Source organism: Ammospiza nelsoni, chromosome 25 (genome assembly GCF_027579445.1).
Source record: "Ammospiza nelsoni isolate bAmmNel1 chromosome 25, bAmmNel1.pri, whole genome shotgun sequence".
Classification (NCBI taxonomy): domain Eukaryota; kingdom Metazoa; phylum Chordata; class Aves; order Passeriformes; family Passerellidae; genus Ammospiza; species Ammospiza nelsoni.
Window position 1 is genome coordinate 1,908,601 of NC_080657.1, and position 14,014 is coordinate 1,922,614.

Consider the following 14,014-nt stretch of genomic DNA (forward strand, 5'->3'; position numbering starts at 1 on the left):
GGGACAGGAGGGTTGGCGCTCCCAGCAGGGGCTGTGGAGGAGCTGGAGCTGCAGGAAGGAGCTCTGACCACAGAACTGGGGGGATTCCGTGTGGGAGTTGGGGTCTGGGGTGGCTCTGCACTGTCCTGGGTGTCCCAGGGGGGTTTTGGGAGTGCAGAGTGGGGAGGGAGGGCAATCCCCTGATCCTTGGGGTGAGGCTCATTCTGCCTCTGGGAATTCTCTCCTGGACAAAGGAGCTGGTGCTTTGGCAATTCCTTCAGCTCAGGGACACCCCAAATCCCTCAGAAAGGGACATCCAGGGACATCCCAGATCCCTCAGAAAGGGACATCCAGGGACATCCCAGATCCCTCAGAAAGGGACATCCCTTGGGGACATCCCAGATCCCTCAGAAAGACACATCCAGGGACATCCCAAGTCCCTCAGAAAAGGACAAAGGGACATCCCAGGGACATCCAGAGACATCCCAGGTCCCTCAGAAAGGGACATCCCAGGGGTCATCTGAGATCCCTCAGAAAGGGACATCCAGGGACATCCCAGGTCCCTCAAAGGGACATCCCAGGGACATCCCAGGTCCCTCAGAAAAGGACAAAGGGACATCCCAGGTCCATCAGAAAGGGACATCCAGGGACATCCTAGATCCCTCACAAAGGGACATCCCAGGAGACATCCCAGGGACATTCAGGGACATCCCAGGTCCCTCACAAAGGGACATCCAGGGACATCCCAGGGACATTCAGGGACATCCCAGTTCCCTCAGAAAGGGACATCCCAGGGGGACATCCAGGGACATCCCAGGTTCCCTCAGGGACTTTCCCCCACACTGGTGCTGTTCTCCCCTGCCCCGACCCCACAGCAGATGTGGATCCTTCTGCTCTGGAATTCTGGAATTCTTTTTATTTTTTGAGAATAAAAAAAATCTTTTCCTGATGCTGAAGCTGTTCCTGCCTGGCTCACTGGTTTCTCCTGGTGTCTCCATGGCTGAGGGAAGGGTGGCCAGGACAGGACAGGAGCTTTGGGACTTCCCAAATTGTGACAGGGAGGTGACAGCACCTGGACAGGGGTGGGACACGAGCTGCTGATCCAGGAATCCTGGTGGGAACCTGGATCAGATCCTGGGGGATAAATCCTGCAGGATCGGAGAGCCCTGAGGATGCACAGGAGGGTTTGGGGTGCTCAGGAGGCCGCTCAGGAGGTTTAGGGTTGTCACAAGGGTTTGGGGTGGCTGGAAAGGTTTGGGATTCTCAGAAGGGTTTGGGATTGATTGTCAGAAGGGTTTAGGGGAACTGGAAGAAGTTGGTTTGGGCTTGGCAAAAGGGTTTGGGCTCAGTGAGGGGCTGCTTGGAAGGGTTTAGGGTGGCTGGAAGGATTTGGGATCAGTGAGGTTGAAGGGTTTGGGGTGCCCAGGAGGCTTTAGGGTGCTCAGAAGGGTGTGGGGTGGGCAGAAGGGTTTAGGATAACTGGAAGAATTTGGTTTGGGCTTGGCAAAAGGGTTTGGGCTCAGTGAGGGGCTGCTTGGAAGGGTTTAGAGGTGGCCAGAAGGTTTTGGGGTGCTCAGGAGGGTTTGGGGTGGTCAGGAGGGTTTGGGATCAGTGAGTGGCTGCTTGGAAGGGTTTAGGGGTGCTCAGAAGGGTTTTGGGGTGCTCAGGAGGGTTTGGACTAATCAAAAACTCCCATCAGTGCCAGGAGGTCACACTGGATAATTTATTAACCCTTTCTTACCCCCCTTCAGTGCTGTCCAAGTTTGGTCACTGTGGCCTTCAAAGAGGCACCAAAATCCCCTTAAGGCACAAAGCTGGCTGCTGTCCCTGCAGTGGGGAGTGCAATCCATGGGATTTGTTTGGGATCCATCCCAAAACACCTTCCCAGGTGAGCCCTGGATCATCCTCTGCTGTTCTGCTGCTGCCTCAGGCCCCAGCCAGGCACAGGGACACCCCCAGCATGGTGAGCAGCATTCCTGCCACAGCTCCTGGGGGGGAACAAATCCAGGATCAGCAAATGGGGACAAACCGGGAATCTGCCCCAAACAACGACCTCCAGCTCCTGCAGTTTGAAATTCCCCAATTTCCTGCTTTTTCCTGACCACCTGAGCAGGGCACGGTGACTTTTGGGCCACTCCTTTTCCATGGTGGGCATTTTACTGAGGGAAATTTAAATTCTTTTAGCTTTAAACAGACAATTCTGGCTTTAAATTCACCAGTCCTGCCCAAAAATCTATTTCAATTCCTTTTCCCTTTTCAATGGGATAAAAAATCCCATTGAAATGGGAATTTTCCATTCTCATTTCAATTCCCTGCAGCCAAAGCTGCTCTGACCCAGTTCAAGCCTTGTGGGGTGTTTGGTGTCTTCAGGTTAGATTGTAAATTAAATTATACATTAAAATCAAATCTCCCACATGAAAAATCAAATCCCCCCACATTATAAATGAAATCCCCCATATTAGAAATTAAATTTTACATTAAAAATCAAATCATCTCAATCCAATAAAAGCTGGAAGTGGGGACTCACTTTTGCCCCCAATGTCCTCTCCCAGGATTTTCCCAGTCACCAAGGTCACAACCAAAGCCAGGGAGTTGCAGAGTGGCACTGCCAGGGACAGGTCTGAAACGTGAGATCCAAGTGCAGAAATTTGATTTGTTTGGGATTATTCCAAGGGATCTTCTTGCTGTTTGGCTGAGCCACAAAATCCCACCAAAGCACCCCAAAAAAAGCAGCAGGATCTGACCTGTGGAGGCCAAGGTGAGGTAGAAGAGCAGAGATCCAGCCTGGTTGAGCAGGAAGGGCACCAGGTACTGCAGGAGAACACAGAGCTGCCTGAGGTTCCAAACTGGTTTCAATCCTGGAGGTTTTTCCCATTCCCAGGGCTCTGGTTTTGGTGTCTCTGGTTTCCCTCCCTGCAGGTGGTGCTGGAGGAGGGCAGGAGCCCCTGGATGTGACCAAACCTCCAGCAGGACTGGCAAATTCCAGGCCAGGTTGGTTCTTTTCCCTCTGGCAGGGAAAATCCTGGCCCAGAGCAGCCCAGGGATTGATCTTCCCTTTCCTTTGGGAAGTGGCGGTGCTGGAGAAACCCTGGAGCTCTTTTTTTTCTTTTGTTTTTGAGGATTCTGTGGTGCAGGACACCTGGGAGAGGTGGGAATTCTGCAGGAATAACCCCCTGAGCATGGGGAATTGTGGATATTGGGGTTTCAGCAAGGATACCAAATTTTCAGCAGAGTTTTCTTTATCTCTTGATGTCCTGGTCCTTTTATTGTTATTTTATTATTCAGATAAGACAGTCCACAAATACATTGAATTAACAGAGCTATTTTACATTATTATCTGAGTTAGTTCCACAAATAAAATATTTAACAGCACATAGTTTGTACTTTAATAGTATGAGAAGCTCTAAGCTATATTTATCATATTATTATTTAAATAAACTACTTGGTGCATACAAAACCTGATATATTATATTATATTATATTATATTATATTATATTATATTATATTATATTATATTATATTATATTATATTATATTATATTATATTATATTATATTATATTATATTATATTATATTATATTATATTATATTATACTATATTATGTTGTTATGTCATATTATATTATATTATATTATATTATATTATATTATATTATATTTTCATTATGTTACATATAACTGCTTTACATTAATTATATAATAATATATAAATATACATTATATATTAAATTAATTAATTAATATTATTTAATATTAATAAACTATATATAATGTAATATATATACTATATACTACAAATATAATATAATATAATATAATATAATATAATATAATATAATATAATATAATATAATATAATATAATATAATATAATATAATATAATATAATATATAGACTATATATAATATATAGACTATATATAATATAGTCTATATAATATATAGACTATATATAATACAATATATAGACTATATATAATATATAATATATATTATATGTATTATATATATTATACATATACAATATATGTATAATATATATTATACATATAATATATATTATATTACATTATTATGTTACTATATTATAGTATAGTATAGTGTATTTATTATATTTATTATATTTATTGTACCAAAAAGCAGTTAAAAGGGATTACAAGCTGCACTATATCAGGATCTCTGTGATTACCAATAACTTGCAGAAGCCAACACACCAATGACAAAGAAGCCATTAATGATATTTATAATTTATAATTAATGCCAGGCGGGCTCTCACCTGCCAGTTGAGGCTGAGGAATCGCAGCTCCGCCAGCAGCTGCCGCAGGCGGCCCCGGCCCCGCTGCTCCTCCATGCCCGCGGCTGCGGCCCTCAGGAACGGGCCGGTCCCGCCCCAGAGCGCGGCCACCAGCGCCAGGGCCAGCGCCTGCCCTGCGGGGAACGGCGGGGTCAGAGCCGGCAGCCAGCCCGGCCTCAGCCCCGGGAACGGCGGGGTCAGAGCCGGCAGTCAGCCCGGCCTCAGCCCCGGGAACAGCAGGGTCAGAGCCGGGAGCCATCCCGGCCCCGGGAACAGCGGGGTCAGAGCCGGCAGCCAGCCCGGCCCCGGGAACAGCGGGGTCAGAGCCGGCAGCCAGCCCAGGGCCAGCGCCTGCCCTGCGGGGAACGGCGGGGTCAGAGCCGGCAGCCAGCCCGGCCTCAGCCCCCTTGATGCCTTCAGTTTTAGGTTTTATATTTTCCATACTCTGCAGTGCCTTAGTGTGTGACTCTGAACTTAATATGAAGTGTTTTAGCAAGGTCTCCTCACAGCTCGGTCACACAGAACAATCCTTTTCCTCTCCTCAGTCCCACAGCACAATCCTTTTCCAGCCCCAGAACCAAGGACACCGCTGCAGCCTCAGCCCCCAAAAGTGCAAACAGGGAATGGAGGGGAACAAACTGGGAGGGTGGGACTGCAGAACCTGAGCTGGAATTGGACACTGAAGCCCATATGGAAATGGACCAAAACTTATAAAAGTGTGAAAACTCGTGACTTGGGGTCTATCTTGGGTGTAGCCACAGCCGGGCTCTTGTACGGCCCAAGGTGTATCAATTAAAGGTCTTTTAACAAATGCCTGCTTTATTCTTTAACTCTGTCCAGCCTCTGTTCCAGAGAGCCTCTCCAGGCATCACCCTCAGCACCGGGCAGTGCCCGGGGCCCGGCCGGATGAGCCCGGAGCAGCCCGGGCCGGTGCCAGCTGTCCTTGCCCGCGGGACCGGCTGATCCCCAAATTCCTTCCCCATTCCACGTCCCCGTCCTGCCACAAGAGCCCGACCCTCCCTCCTCGCACCCCCTCAGCCCTCCCAGCCACGTTTCCCCTTCCCATCCAAACCCTCCCCGCGCCGCCATCGCTCCCTCCTCACCCGCGATCGCCATGGCAACGCCGTGACACTTCCTGCTTTCCCGGAAGCCCCTCTGTTACCATGGATACCGGGACGTATTTCCGGCGCGCCGCCGCCATCCCGGAAGTGCCGCCCCGTGAGGCCTCAGCGTGGCCGCCATGGTGAGAGCGGGATGGCCGCGGGCTCGGAGCCGCGAGTTTCGGTGCCACCGATGATTCACCGGCTCCGCACCCTCGGTCCGAGGCTCCTGGGCGCGGCGGCTTGGCTTGGCTTGGCTTGGCTTGGCTTGGCTTGGCCGATCCCCCGCGTCCCAGGAGCCTCGGACCGGGGGCCGCGCTCGCCCCCCCCTATCCTCACCCTCATTAATTATTTAATCATTAATTACAGAAGCCCATCTTGCTGCAAGGCCATGAGCGCTCCATCACTCAGATCAAATACAACCGCGAGGGAGACCTGCTGTTCACCGTGGCCAAGGATCCCGTGAGTGCTCCCCACCCGCGCTAATTAACCGTCCATTAATTAATCCTTAATTTTAATTAAATTTCTTCCCCCCTTCCTCGCAGATTGTCAATGTTTGGTATTCGGTGAACGGCGAGAGGTTGGGGACCTACAATGGGCACACGGGAGCTGTGTGGTGTGTGGATGCTGACTGTATCCTTTGATCCCCAAACCGGTTTTATTTCATGTTTTAGTGGCTGAATCATCGCCGGTGCTTCCTCCCGGCTGCTTCTCATCCTCCTCTCCAAGAGCAGCATTTAAATTCTTCTGCTGCCTCTTCTTTTCCTTTTTTTTTTTGGGTGTTTTCCCATTTGAAATAACATCCCAATGGATATCTGGGTTTGTCGTGCCTTTTGCTGCTTCTCTGGGTATTTGGGAAGGTTTTCCACAGGCAGCAGAGATAAAAGTGTGGAAAAATTGTTTAAATGTAAGAACCTGAACCTTTTCTTTTAAATTTCGTGAGGGAATTATGGGATTTTGCCATGGGAACACTTGGGCTCTGTGTTGCCTTCCCTGGGGGAGGTTTTGCCCCCCCAAAAAATCCCTTTTTGGGTTCAGAACCGTTCTGTGAGTGCCCTGGCAGGGGAATTTGGGGCTGATTTTCCCTTAATGGAGGCCCAGGGGACACCAGGCACGTCCTGACCGGCTCTGCAGACAACAGCTGCCGCCTGTGGGACTGTGAGACAGGTGAGAGCACCCCAAACTCCCTTTGGGGACACACCTGGGACAGTCCTGGGACATCCCTGGGCCTGGGGGCATTGCTGGGACACTGCTGGGACTCCTCCCCTCCCCTGTTAAAATCTGAGGCTGCCCCAAGCAAGGCTGGAAGTGACCCCTCAGCACAGGGTGTGGAACTGAATCCGCTCCTAAATTGCCTTCCAGAGCATTCCAGGGTTCTATTCCAGGCTGTTTTTAATGAGGGAATCACTTCCCAGCTCCCTGAAAATTCCTTTTCCCTTTTAAAATTTGAGGCTCCTCTGAGCGAGGCTGGAAGTGACACCTCAGCACAGGGTGTGGAACTGAATCCACTCCTAAATTCACTTCCCACCTAAAACATTTCAGGATTCCATTCCATGTTATTTTTAATGAGGAAGACATTTCCCAGCTCCCTGAAAATTCCTCTTCTCTTCCACTGTTAAAATCTGAGGTTCCCCCAGCAAGGCTGGAAGTGACACCTCAGTGCAGGGTGTGGAGCTGAATTCATTCTTTAATTCCCACCCAGAGCATTCCAGGATTTTATTCCATGCTCTCCCAGTTTGTTTTTAATGAGGGGATCATTTCCCCGCTCCCTGAAAATTCCTCTTCCCCTCCTCTTGTTAAAATCTGAAATTCCCCTGAGCGAGGCTGGAATTGTCACAGCACAGAGATGTGGAACTGAATCCACTCCTAAATTCCCACCCAGATCATTCCAGGTTCCATTCCAGGGTTCCATTCTATTCCAACACCTTCTCCCAACGAGGATGGGTGTTTTTAATGAGGGAATCTCTTCCCAGAACTTTGAAAATTCCTCTTCCCCTCCCATGTTAAAATTTCAGGCTTCCCCCAGCAAGGCTGGAAGTGACACCTCAGTGCAGGGATGTGGAACTGAATTCACTTCTTAATTCCCACCCAGAGCATTCCAGGATTTTATTCCATGCTCTCCAGGCTGTTTTTAATGAGGGGATCATTTCCCAGCTCACTGAAAATTCCTCTTCCCCTCCCCTTTTTAAAATTTGAGGTTCCCCTGAGCGAGGCTGGAATTGTCACAGCACAGAGATGTGGAACTGAATCCACTCCTAAATTCCCACCCAGATCATTCCAGGTTCCATTCCAGGGTTCCATTCTATTCCAGCACCTTCTCCTAATGAGCGTGGGTGTTTTGAAGGATGGAATCACTTCCCAGCTCCCTGAAAACTCATTTTCCCCATCTCTGTTAAAATCTAAGGCTCTCCTGAGTGAGGCTGGAATTGACACAGAGCAGGGATCTGTTACTGAATCCATTCCTAAATTCCCACCCAGAACATTTCAGGGTTCTATTCCATGATATTTTTAATGAGGAAAACATTTCCCAGCTCCCTGAAAATCCCTCTTTCCCTGTTGAAATCTGAGGCCGCCCTGAGCAAGTCTGGAATTGTCACAGCACAGAGACCTGGAACTGAATCCATCCCTTAATTCCCCCCCAGATCATTCCAGCTTCCATTCCAGCTTCCATTCCATGCTCTCCCAGGCTGTTTTTAATGATGAAATCCCTTTTTCCCCTGCTCTGCCCCCCAGGGAAGCAGCTGGCCCTGGTGAAGACCAGCTCAGCCGTGAGGACGTGTGGCTTCGACTTTGGAGGGAACATCATCATGTTCTCCACGGACAAGCAGATGGGCTACCAGTGCTTTGTGAGCTTCTTCGACCTCAGGGACCCCAGCCAGATTGGTGAGGGGCCAGGGGAGCCCCTCTGGGGTCCCACTGGGGCTTTTGGGGTTAAATCTCATGGGCAGGGATTCCTTTCCCCAGCCCAAGTTGCTCGAACCTGGAACATTTCCAGGGATGGAGCAGAGAAGCTTCCCTAAAAAATCTCTTTTGTGGATGGTTTGGAGTGGTTGGAGGTGATCACTTCAGCAAGGACACAATTCCTTCATCCCCTTCCTTATGGGATTTCAAAATGCTGCCCTGGAAATCTGAGCTCCATAAATAAAAATCTAACCTTGAAATGCTGGAAAGTCCCAAATCCAGCTGAGCAGGGATTCCTTCCCCTAGCCCAAGTTGCTCTAACCTGGAACATTTCCAGGGATGGAGCAGAGGGGATGATTCCCTAAAAAATCTCTTTTCTGGATGATTTGGGGTGGTTGGGGGATGATCACATCAGCAAGGACACAATTCCTTCATCCCCTTCCTTATGGGATTTCAAAATGCTGCCCTGGAAATCTGAGCTCCATAAATAAAAATCCACCTTGAAATGCTGGAAAACCCCAAATCCAGCTCAGCAGGGATTCCTTTCCCTATCCCAAGTTGCTCTAACCTGACCTGGAATATTTTCAGGGGTGGAGCAGAGAAACTTCCCTAAGAAATCTCTTTGCTGGATGATTTGGAGTTGTTGTGAGATGATCACATCAGCAAGGACACAATTCCTTCATCCCTTCCTTATGGGATTCTAAAATGCTGCCCCTGAACTCCCTGGAAATCTGAGCTCCAGAAATTAAAATCACCAAGGAATCCACCTTGAAATGCTGGAAAATCCACCCCCCTTCCCTATGGGATTTCAAAATGCTGTCCCTGGAAATCTGAGCTCCATAAATAAAAATCCACCCTTGAAATCCTGGAAAATCCCAAATCCAGCTGAGCAGGGGACATAAAAGGATAAATCTTAATTTTATAGGGGATTATAAAGCTCTCTTTTACCACAATTCCTTCATTGCCTTCCTTATGGGATTCCAAAATGCAGCCTCTGAGCCCCCTGGAAATCTGAGCTCCATAAATAAAAGCTACCAAGGAATCCACCTTGAAATGCTGGAAAATCCCAAATCCAAGCTGAGCATGGGACATAAAAGGATAAATCTTAATTTTATAGGGGATTATAAAGCTCCCTTTTACCTCAGGAGCATCAGGAACAGGGAAGAGCCAATTTGTGGGAATGCTGCAGCAGGGAGTTCATCCTGAATTCCTGCTCTTGAAAATTGAATTTCCCTAAAAAAATCTCCTTGCTGAGAGTGCTTGGGGGTGATTTTTTTCCCTAAAAAAATATCTTTGCAGGGAGGGGGGTGATCACATAAGCAAGGACACAATTCCTTCCCTCTTTGTTATGGGATTCCAAAATGCTGCCATGGAAATCTGAGCTCCATAAATAAAAATCCACCTTGAAATGCTGGAAAATCCCAAATGCAGGCGGGGCAGAGGGCACAGAGGGCTCAGAGGTGGCTCTGGGTGCCGATTTCCCCTTTCCCTCCCCCAGAGAACAACGAGCCCTACATGAAGATTCCCTGCAGTGACTCCAAGATCACCAGCGCCGTGTGGGGCCCCCTTGGGGAGTTCATCATTGCTGGCCATGAGAACGGGGAGCTCAACCAGTTCAGTGCCAAGGTAGGGCCTGGGACAGCCTGGGCAGCATTCCTGGGGGCATCAGGGCTGGGATGGGGGATTGGGGGCTCCAAACAGCAGCTCCAGCAAGGATCAGTGAGATATGGGGGTGCTCTGAGCGAGGCTGGAGTTGGCACAGAGCAGGGTGTGGAACTGAATCTGTTTCTAAATTTCCTTCCAGCCCAGAGCATTCCAGGTTTTACTCCATGAGCTCTTCTGTTCCATGTTTATTTTAATGGGTGAATCACTTCTCTGCTCCCTGAAAATCCCTCTTCCCTTCTCTTGTTAAAATCTGGGGCTCCCCTGAGCGAAGCTGGAAGTGACACCTCAGCACAGGGACATGGAAATGAATTCATTCTTAAATTCCCTTCCTACCCAAAGCATTCCAGGATTCCATTCCATGTTCTTTTAAGTTGTTTTTAATGAGGGAATCACTTCCCAGCTCCATGAAAATTCCCCTCCCCTGTTAAAATCTGAGGCTACTCCAGGTGAGGCTGGAAGTGATGCAGAGCAGGGACATGGAACTGAATCCTTTCCTAAATTCCCTCCCAGTGCATTTCTGTTCTGGGGGTTCTGTTCCTTGTTCTCCCAGGATTTTATTCCATTATCTCCCAAATTATTTTTAATGAGGAAAACATTTCCCAGCTCCCTGAAAATTCCTCTTCCTCTCCCCTGTTAAAATCTGAGGCTCCCCCAAGCAAGTCTGGAAGTGACACCTCAGCACAGGGTGTGGAACTGAATCCACTCCTAAATTCCCTCCCAAAGCATTCCAGGGTTCTATTCCATGTTCTCCCAAGATGTTTTTAATGAGGGAATCACTTCCCAGCTCACTGAAAATTCCTCTTCCCCTGCTCTGTTAAAATCTGAGGCTCCTCGGAGCGAGGCTGGAATTGACACAGAGCAGGGACCTGGAACTGAATCCATTCCTAAATTCCCACCCTGATCATTCCAGGTTCCATTCCAGGCTGTTTTTAATGAGGGAATCACTTCCAGGATTCCATTCCATGTTATTTGTAATGAGGGAATCCCTTCCCAGCTCCCTGAGAACTCCTTTTCCCCTCCTTTGTTAAAATTTGAGGCTGCCCCAAGCAAGTCTGGAAGTGACACCTCAGCACAGGGTGTGGAACTGAATCCATTCCTAAATTCCCTTACCACCCAAAGCATTCCAGGATTTTATTCCATGATCTCCCAGGCTGTTTTTAGTGAGGAATCCCTTCCCACCTCCCTGAAAACTCTTTTTCCCTCCAGTCAGGGGAGCAGCTCTCCAATATCAAGGAGCACACCAAGCAAATCAATGACATCCAGACCTCCAGGGACATGACCATGTTCATCACTGCTTCCAAGGATAACACAGCCAAGGTGAGCTTTGTCTGCACTTTTCCTGCCAGGATCTCTCCTCAGAGGGGGGTTCTGCTCCTTGAGAATGTTCAGTGAGAAAGAAAATGAACAGCCAAGCATTGAAAGTGAAATATTTTGGTATTTCCGTAGAACATTTGCAGTTCAGATTCTGGAAGGTGGAAGATTTCCCTTTTTGGGGGAATATTTTTGGGATTTGAGCTTGGAGAGGGAACATCCATGCAGGTGAGGCCCAGCAGCTGGAGATAATGAATTAATTTATCATTTTTCCCTCATAGCTCTTTGACTGCACATCCCTGGAGCACCTGAAGACGTTCAGGACGGAGCGGCCGGTGAACTCTGCTGCCCTGTCCCCCATTTTTGATCATGTAAGGATGAGCTCCCTGAGGCTCTCACTGATCCTGGCACTCCTGCAGTGTGGCTGTTCCCAGTCCAGCCCAAAACCAACACTCTGGAATAAGGAATAAACCTGGGGAATTTTTGCTGGGTCAGGCCCTGGGAGCAAAGTTTGGTGTGCTCTGATGGAAAGTGCCAGGGAGGTGGGAATTCCTCAGGGGGTTGGAGGCTGCTGGTGGATTTGTGGGATTTGTGGGATTATTGGGAAGTGCTGGAGGCTGTCACCACCTCTGGAGGTGTCCAGGGAACCTCTGGACCTGGCACTCACTGGTCTAAACTGGTTTTAAGGTGGGGATCAATGTTGGAGGTTTTTCCCAACCCCAAATCCCAGAGGGAAGCACTGAAGGGCTCTGTCTGTGATTTCTCTGGTTTCCTTCCCCTGCAGGTGGTGCTGGGAGGAGGGCAGGAGGCCATGGATGTGACCACAACCTCCACCAGGATTGGCAAATTCGAGGCCAGGTTGGTCCTTTTTTGTTGTTTTTGAGGATTCTGTGCTTTTGTCCCTCTTGGGTTTGTGACAATTTCCATCTTCCTCCTCCCAGGTTCTTCCACTTGGCTTTTGAGGAGGAGTTTGGCAGAGTCAAGGGGCACTTTGGGCCCATCAACAGCGTGGCCTTCCACCCTGATGGGAAGAGGTGAGAGCCTTGCAGTGTCCCCAGTGCCACTTTTGAACTGGGATATGACCAGACTCAGGGTGGGAGTGGAACCAGGCCCTGAATTCTCCCGTTCTGAGCCAGCCCAGGGAGTCACCCACACCCTGCCCCACACTTGGGCCACATTCCTGAATATTTTTCCACTGTGTGGTTCCTGTATCAGTTTCAGGAGTGGATGGGGAGACCAAACTTCCCATTTTTGCTGCCAGCAGCGTTCCTGACTCTGCCATTCCTGACTCTGCCATTCCTGACTGACTCTGCCATTCCTGACTGACTCTGCCATTCCTGACTCTGCCATTCCTGACTGACTCTGCCATTCCTGACTGACTCTGCCATTCCTGACTGACTCTGCCATTCCTGACTGACTCTGCCATTCCTGACTGACTCTGCCATTCCTGACTCTGCCATTCCTGACTCTGCCATTCCTGACTCTGCCATTCCTGACTCTGCCATTCCTGACTGACTCTGCCATTCCTGACTCTGCCATTCCTGACTCTGCCATTCCTTCCTGACTCTGCCATTCCTCCCTGCAGCTACAGCTCAGTGTCCCCAGTGCACCCAGTTCCACTTTTGAACTGGGATATGAGCAGACTGAGGTGATTTCTGTGCTGGGAGTGGAACCAGCCCCTGAATTCTCCCATTCCCAGCCTAGGGAGTCACTCACACCCTGCCCCACATCCCTGATATTTTTTCCCACTTTGTGATTCCTGTATCAGTTTCAGGAGTGGATGAGGAGGCCAAACTTCCTATTTTTGCTGTCAGCAGCATTCCTGAGTTTCTCATTCCTGATTTTCCCTTTCCTCCTGCAGTTACAGCAGTGGGGGTGAGGATGGCTACGTCCGCATCCACTACTTCGACCCCCAGTACTTCGAGTTCGAGTTTGAAGCCTGAAGGAGGAATTTCCTTCACTTCTCCTCTTCTTTTCCCTTCTCCAAGCCCTTGCCCAGGGCTCCAGGAAGGGCCTGAAGTTGTTTTTGGCAGCGATTTTGGGGGTTTGGGAGGTTGGGGAAGTGGGAACTCTCCAGTGGTTTTTACTGGGACAAGAGTGAGGGGAACTGGAGTTGGCTGCCTGCCCTGCTGGGCATATTTATAAACCAGGGGGAGGGGAAAAAAAGAGGAAATAAATAGAAATCTTTTCTAAACACAAAGAAAAGCACCTCTGTGGGGTTTTTTTAGGTTGATTTTTCCCTATCTGGATCAAAATTAACCCAAGGACTTTGTTTTGCCAGCTCTGTTGTCATTTCTTCCACACCCATGGAGCAGTGCTGCTCCTCCTGGGACCTCTGCCCATCCATGAACTCCTTCCCAGGGAGGCTCCACAGCCTCAGCCCTGCCCTCAAGTGTGAAAAAGCTGCAAATTCAGCAGCCAGGAATTGTTTTGCACACGCCTGGCCCCGCTGCTCTGTCTGCTGGGCTGACCCTGAGCCAGCTCCTCTCATGGAACAGACATTGCAGATATTTCCTTTTCCTGCCCTGGGAGCTCCTGTGCAGATCCTCACCCTCACACCCTCCTGGCTCTTTTATTTTTTCCTCTTTCCTTCCTCAAAACTGGGCTCAAGGGCAGAATTCCCAGACTGGCTCTGGGCCCAGAGCTGCTGGCACGACAGAGGCTGCAGCCTTGGGGATTTTAGGGGGGAGGATGTTGGTTTTGTGTGTCCTGTTGGGGCTTTTTTTTGTGATCTTTTGGGTTTTTTTTGGTGTGATGGTTGG

General features: G+C 49.0%; 2 protein-coding genes across 2 annotated transcripts; one reads left to right on the plus strand and one right to left on the minus strand.

The window, feature by feature from the left end:
• Positions 1-1,678: 1,678 nt before the first annotated feature.
• TMEM234 (transmembrane protein 234) lies at positions 1,679-5,417 on the minus strand. The gene is made up of 5 exons (XM_059488915.1): positions 5,379-5,417; positions 4,258-4,409; positions 2,724-2,790; positions 2,507-2,599; positions 1,679-1,967 (listed from the first exon to the last, which is right to left on the minus strand). Exons 1-5 carry the CDS (start codon positions 5,389-5,391, stop codon positions 1,906-1,908), a joined length of 387 nt encoding a protein of 128 aa, XP_059344898.1. The 5' UTR covers positions 5,392-5,417; the 3' UTR covers positions 1,679-1,905.
• A 34-nt stretch (positions 5,418-5,451) lies between these two features.
• Positions 5,452-13,519, plus strand: EIF3I (eukaryotic translation initiation factor 3 subunit I). Its single transcript, XM_059488898.1, has 11 exons — positions 5,452-5,518; positions 5,745-5,837; positions 5,921-6,008; positions 6,477-6,542; positions 8,109-8,258; positions 9,775-9,902; positions 11,148-11,258; positions 11,534-11,623; positions 12,037-12,110; positions 12,194-12,286; positions 13,114-13,519. The coding sequence occupies exons 1-11, from the start codon at positions 5,516-5,518 to the stop codon at positions 13,193-13,195; spliced, it is 978 nt and encodes a 325-aa protein (XP_059344881.1). The 5' UTR covers positions 5,452-5,515; the 3' UTR covers positions 13,196-13,519.
• Positions 13,520-14,014: the final 495 nt, after the last annotated feature.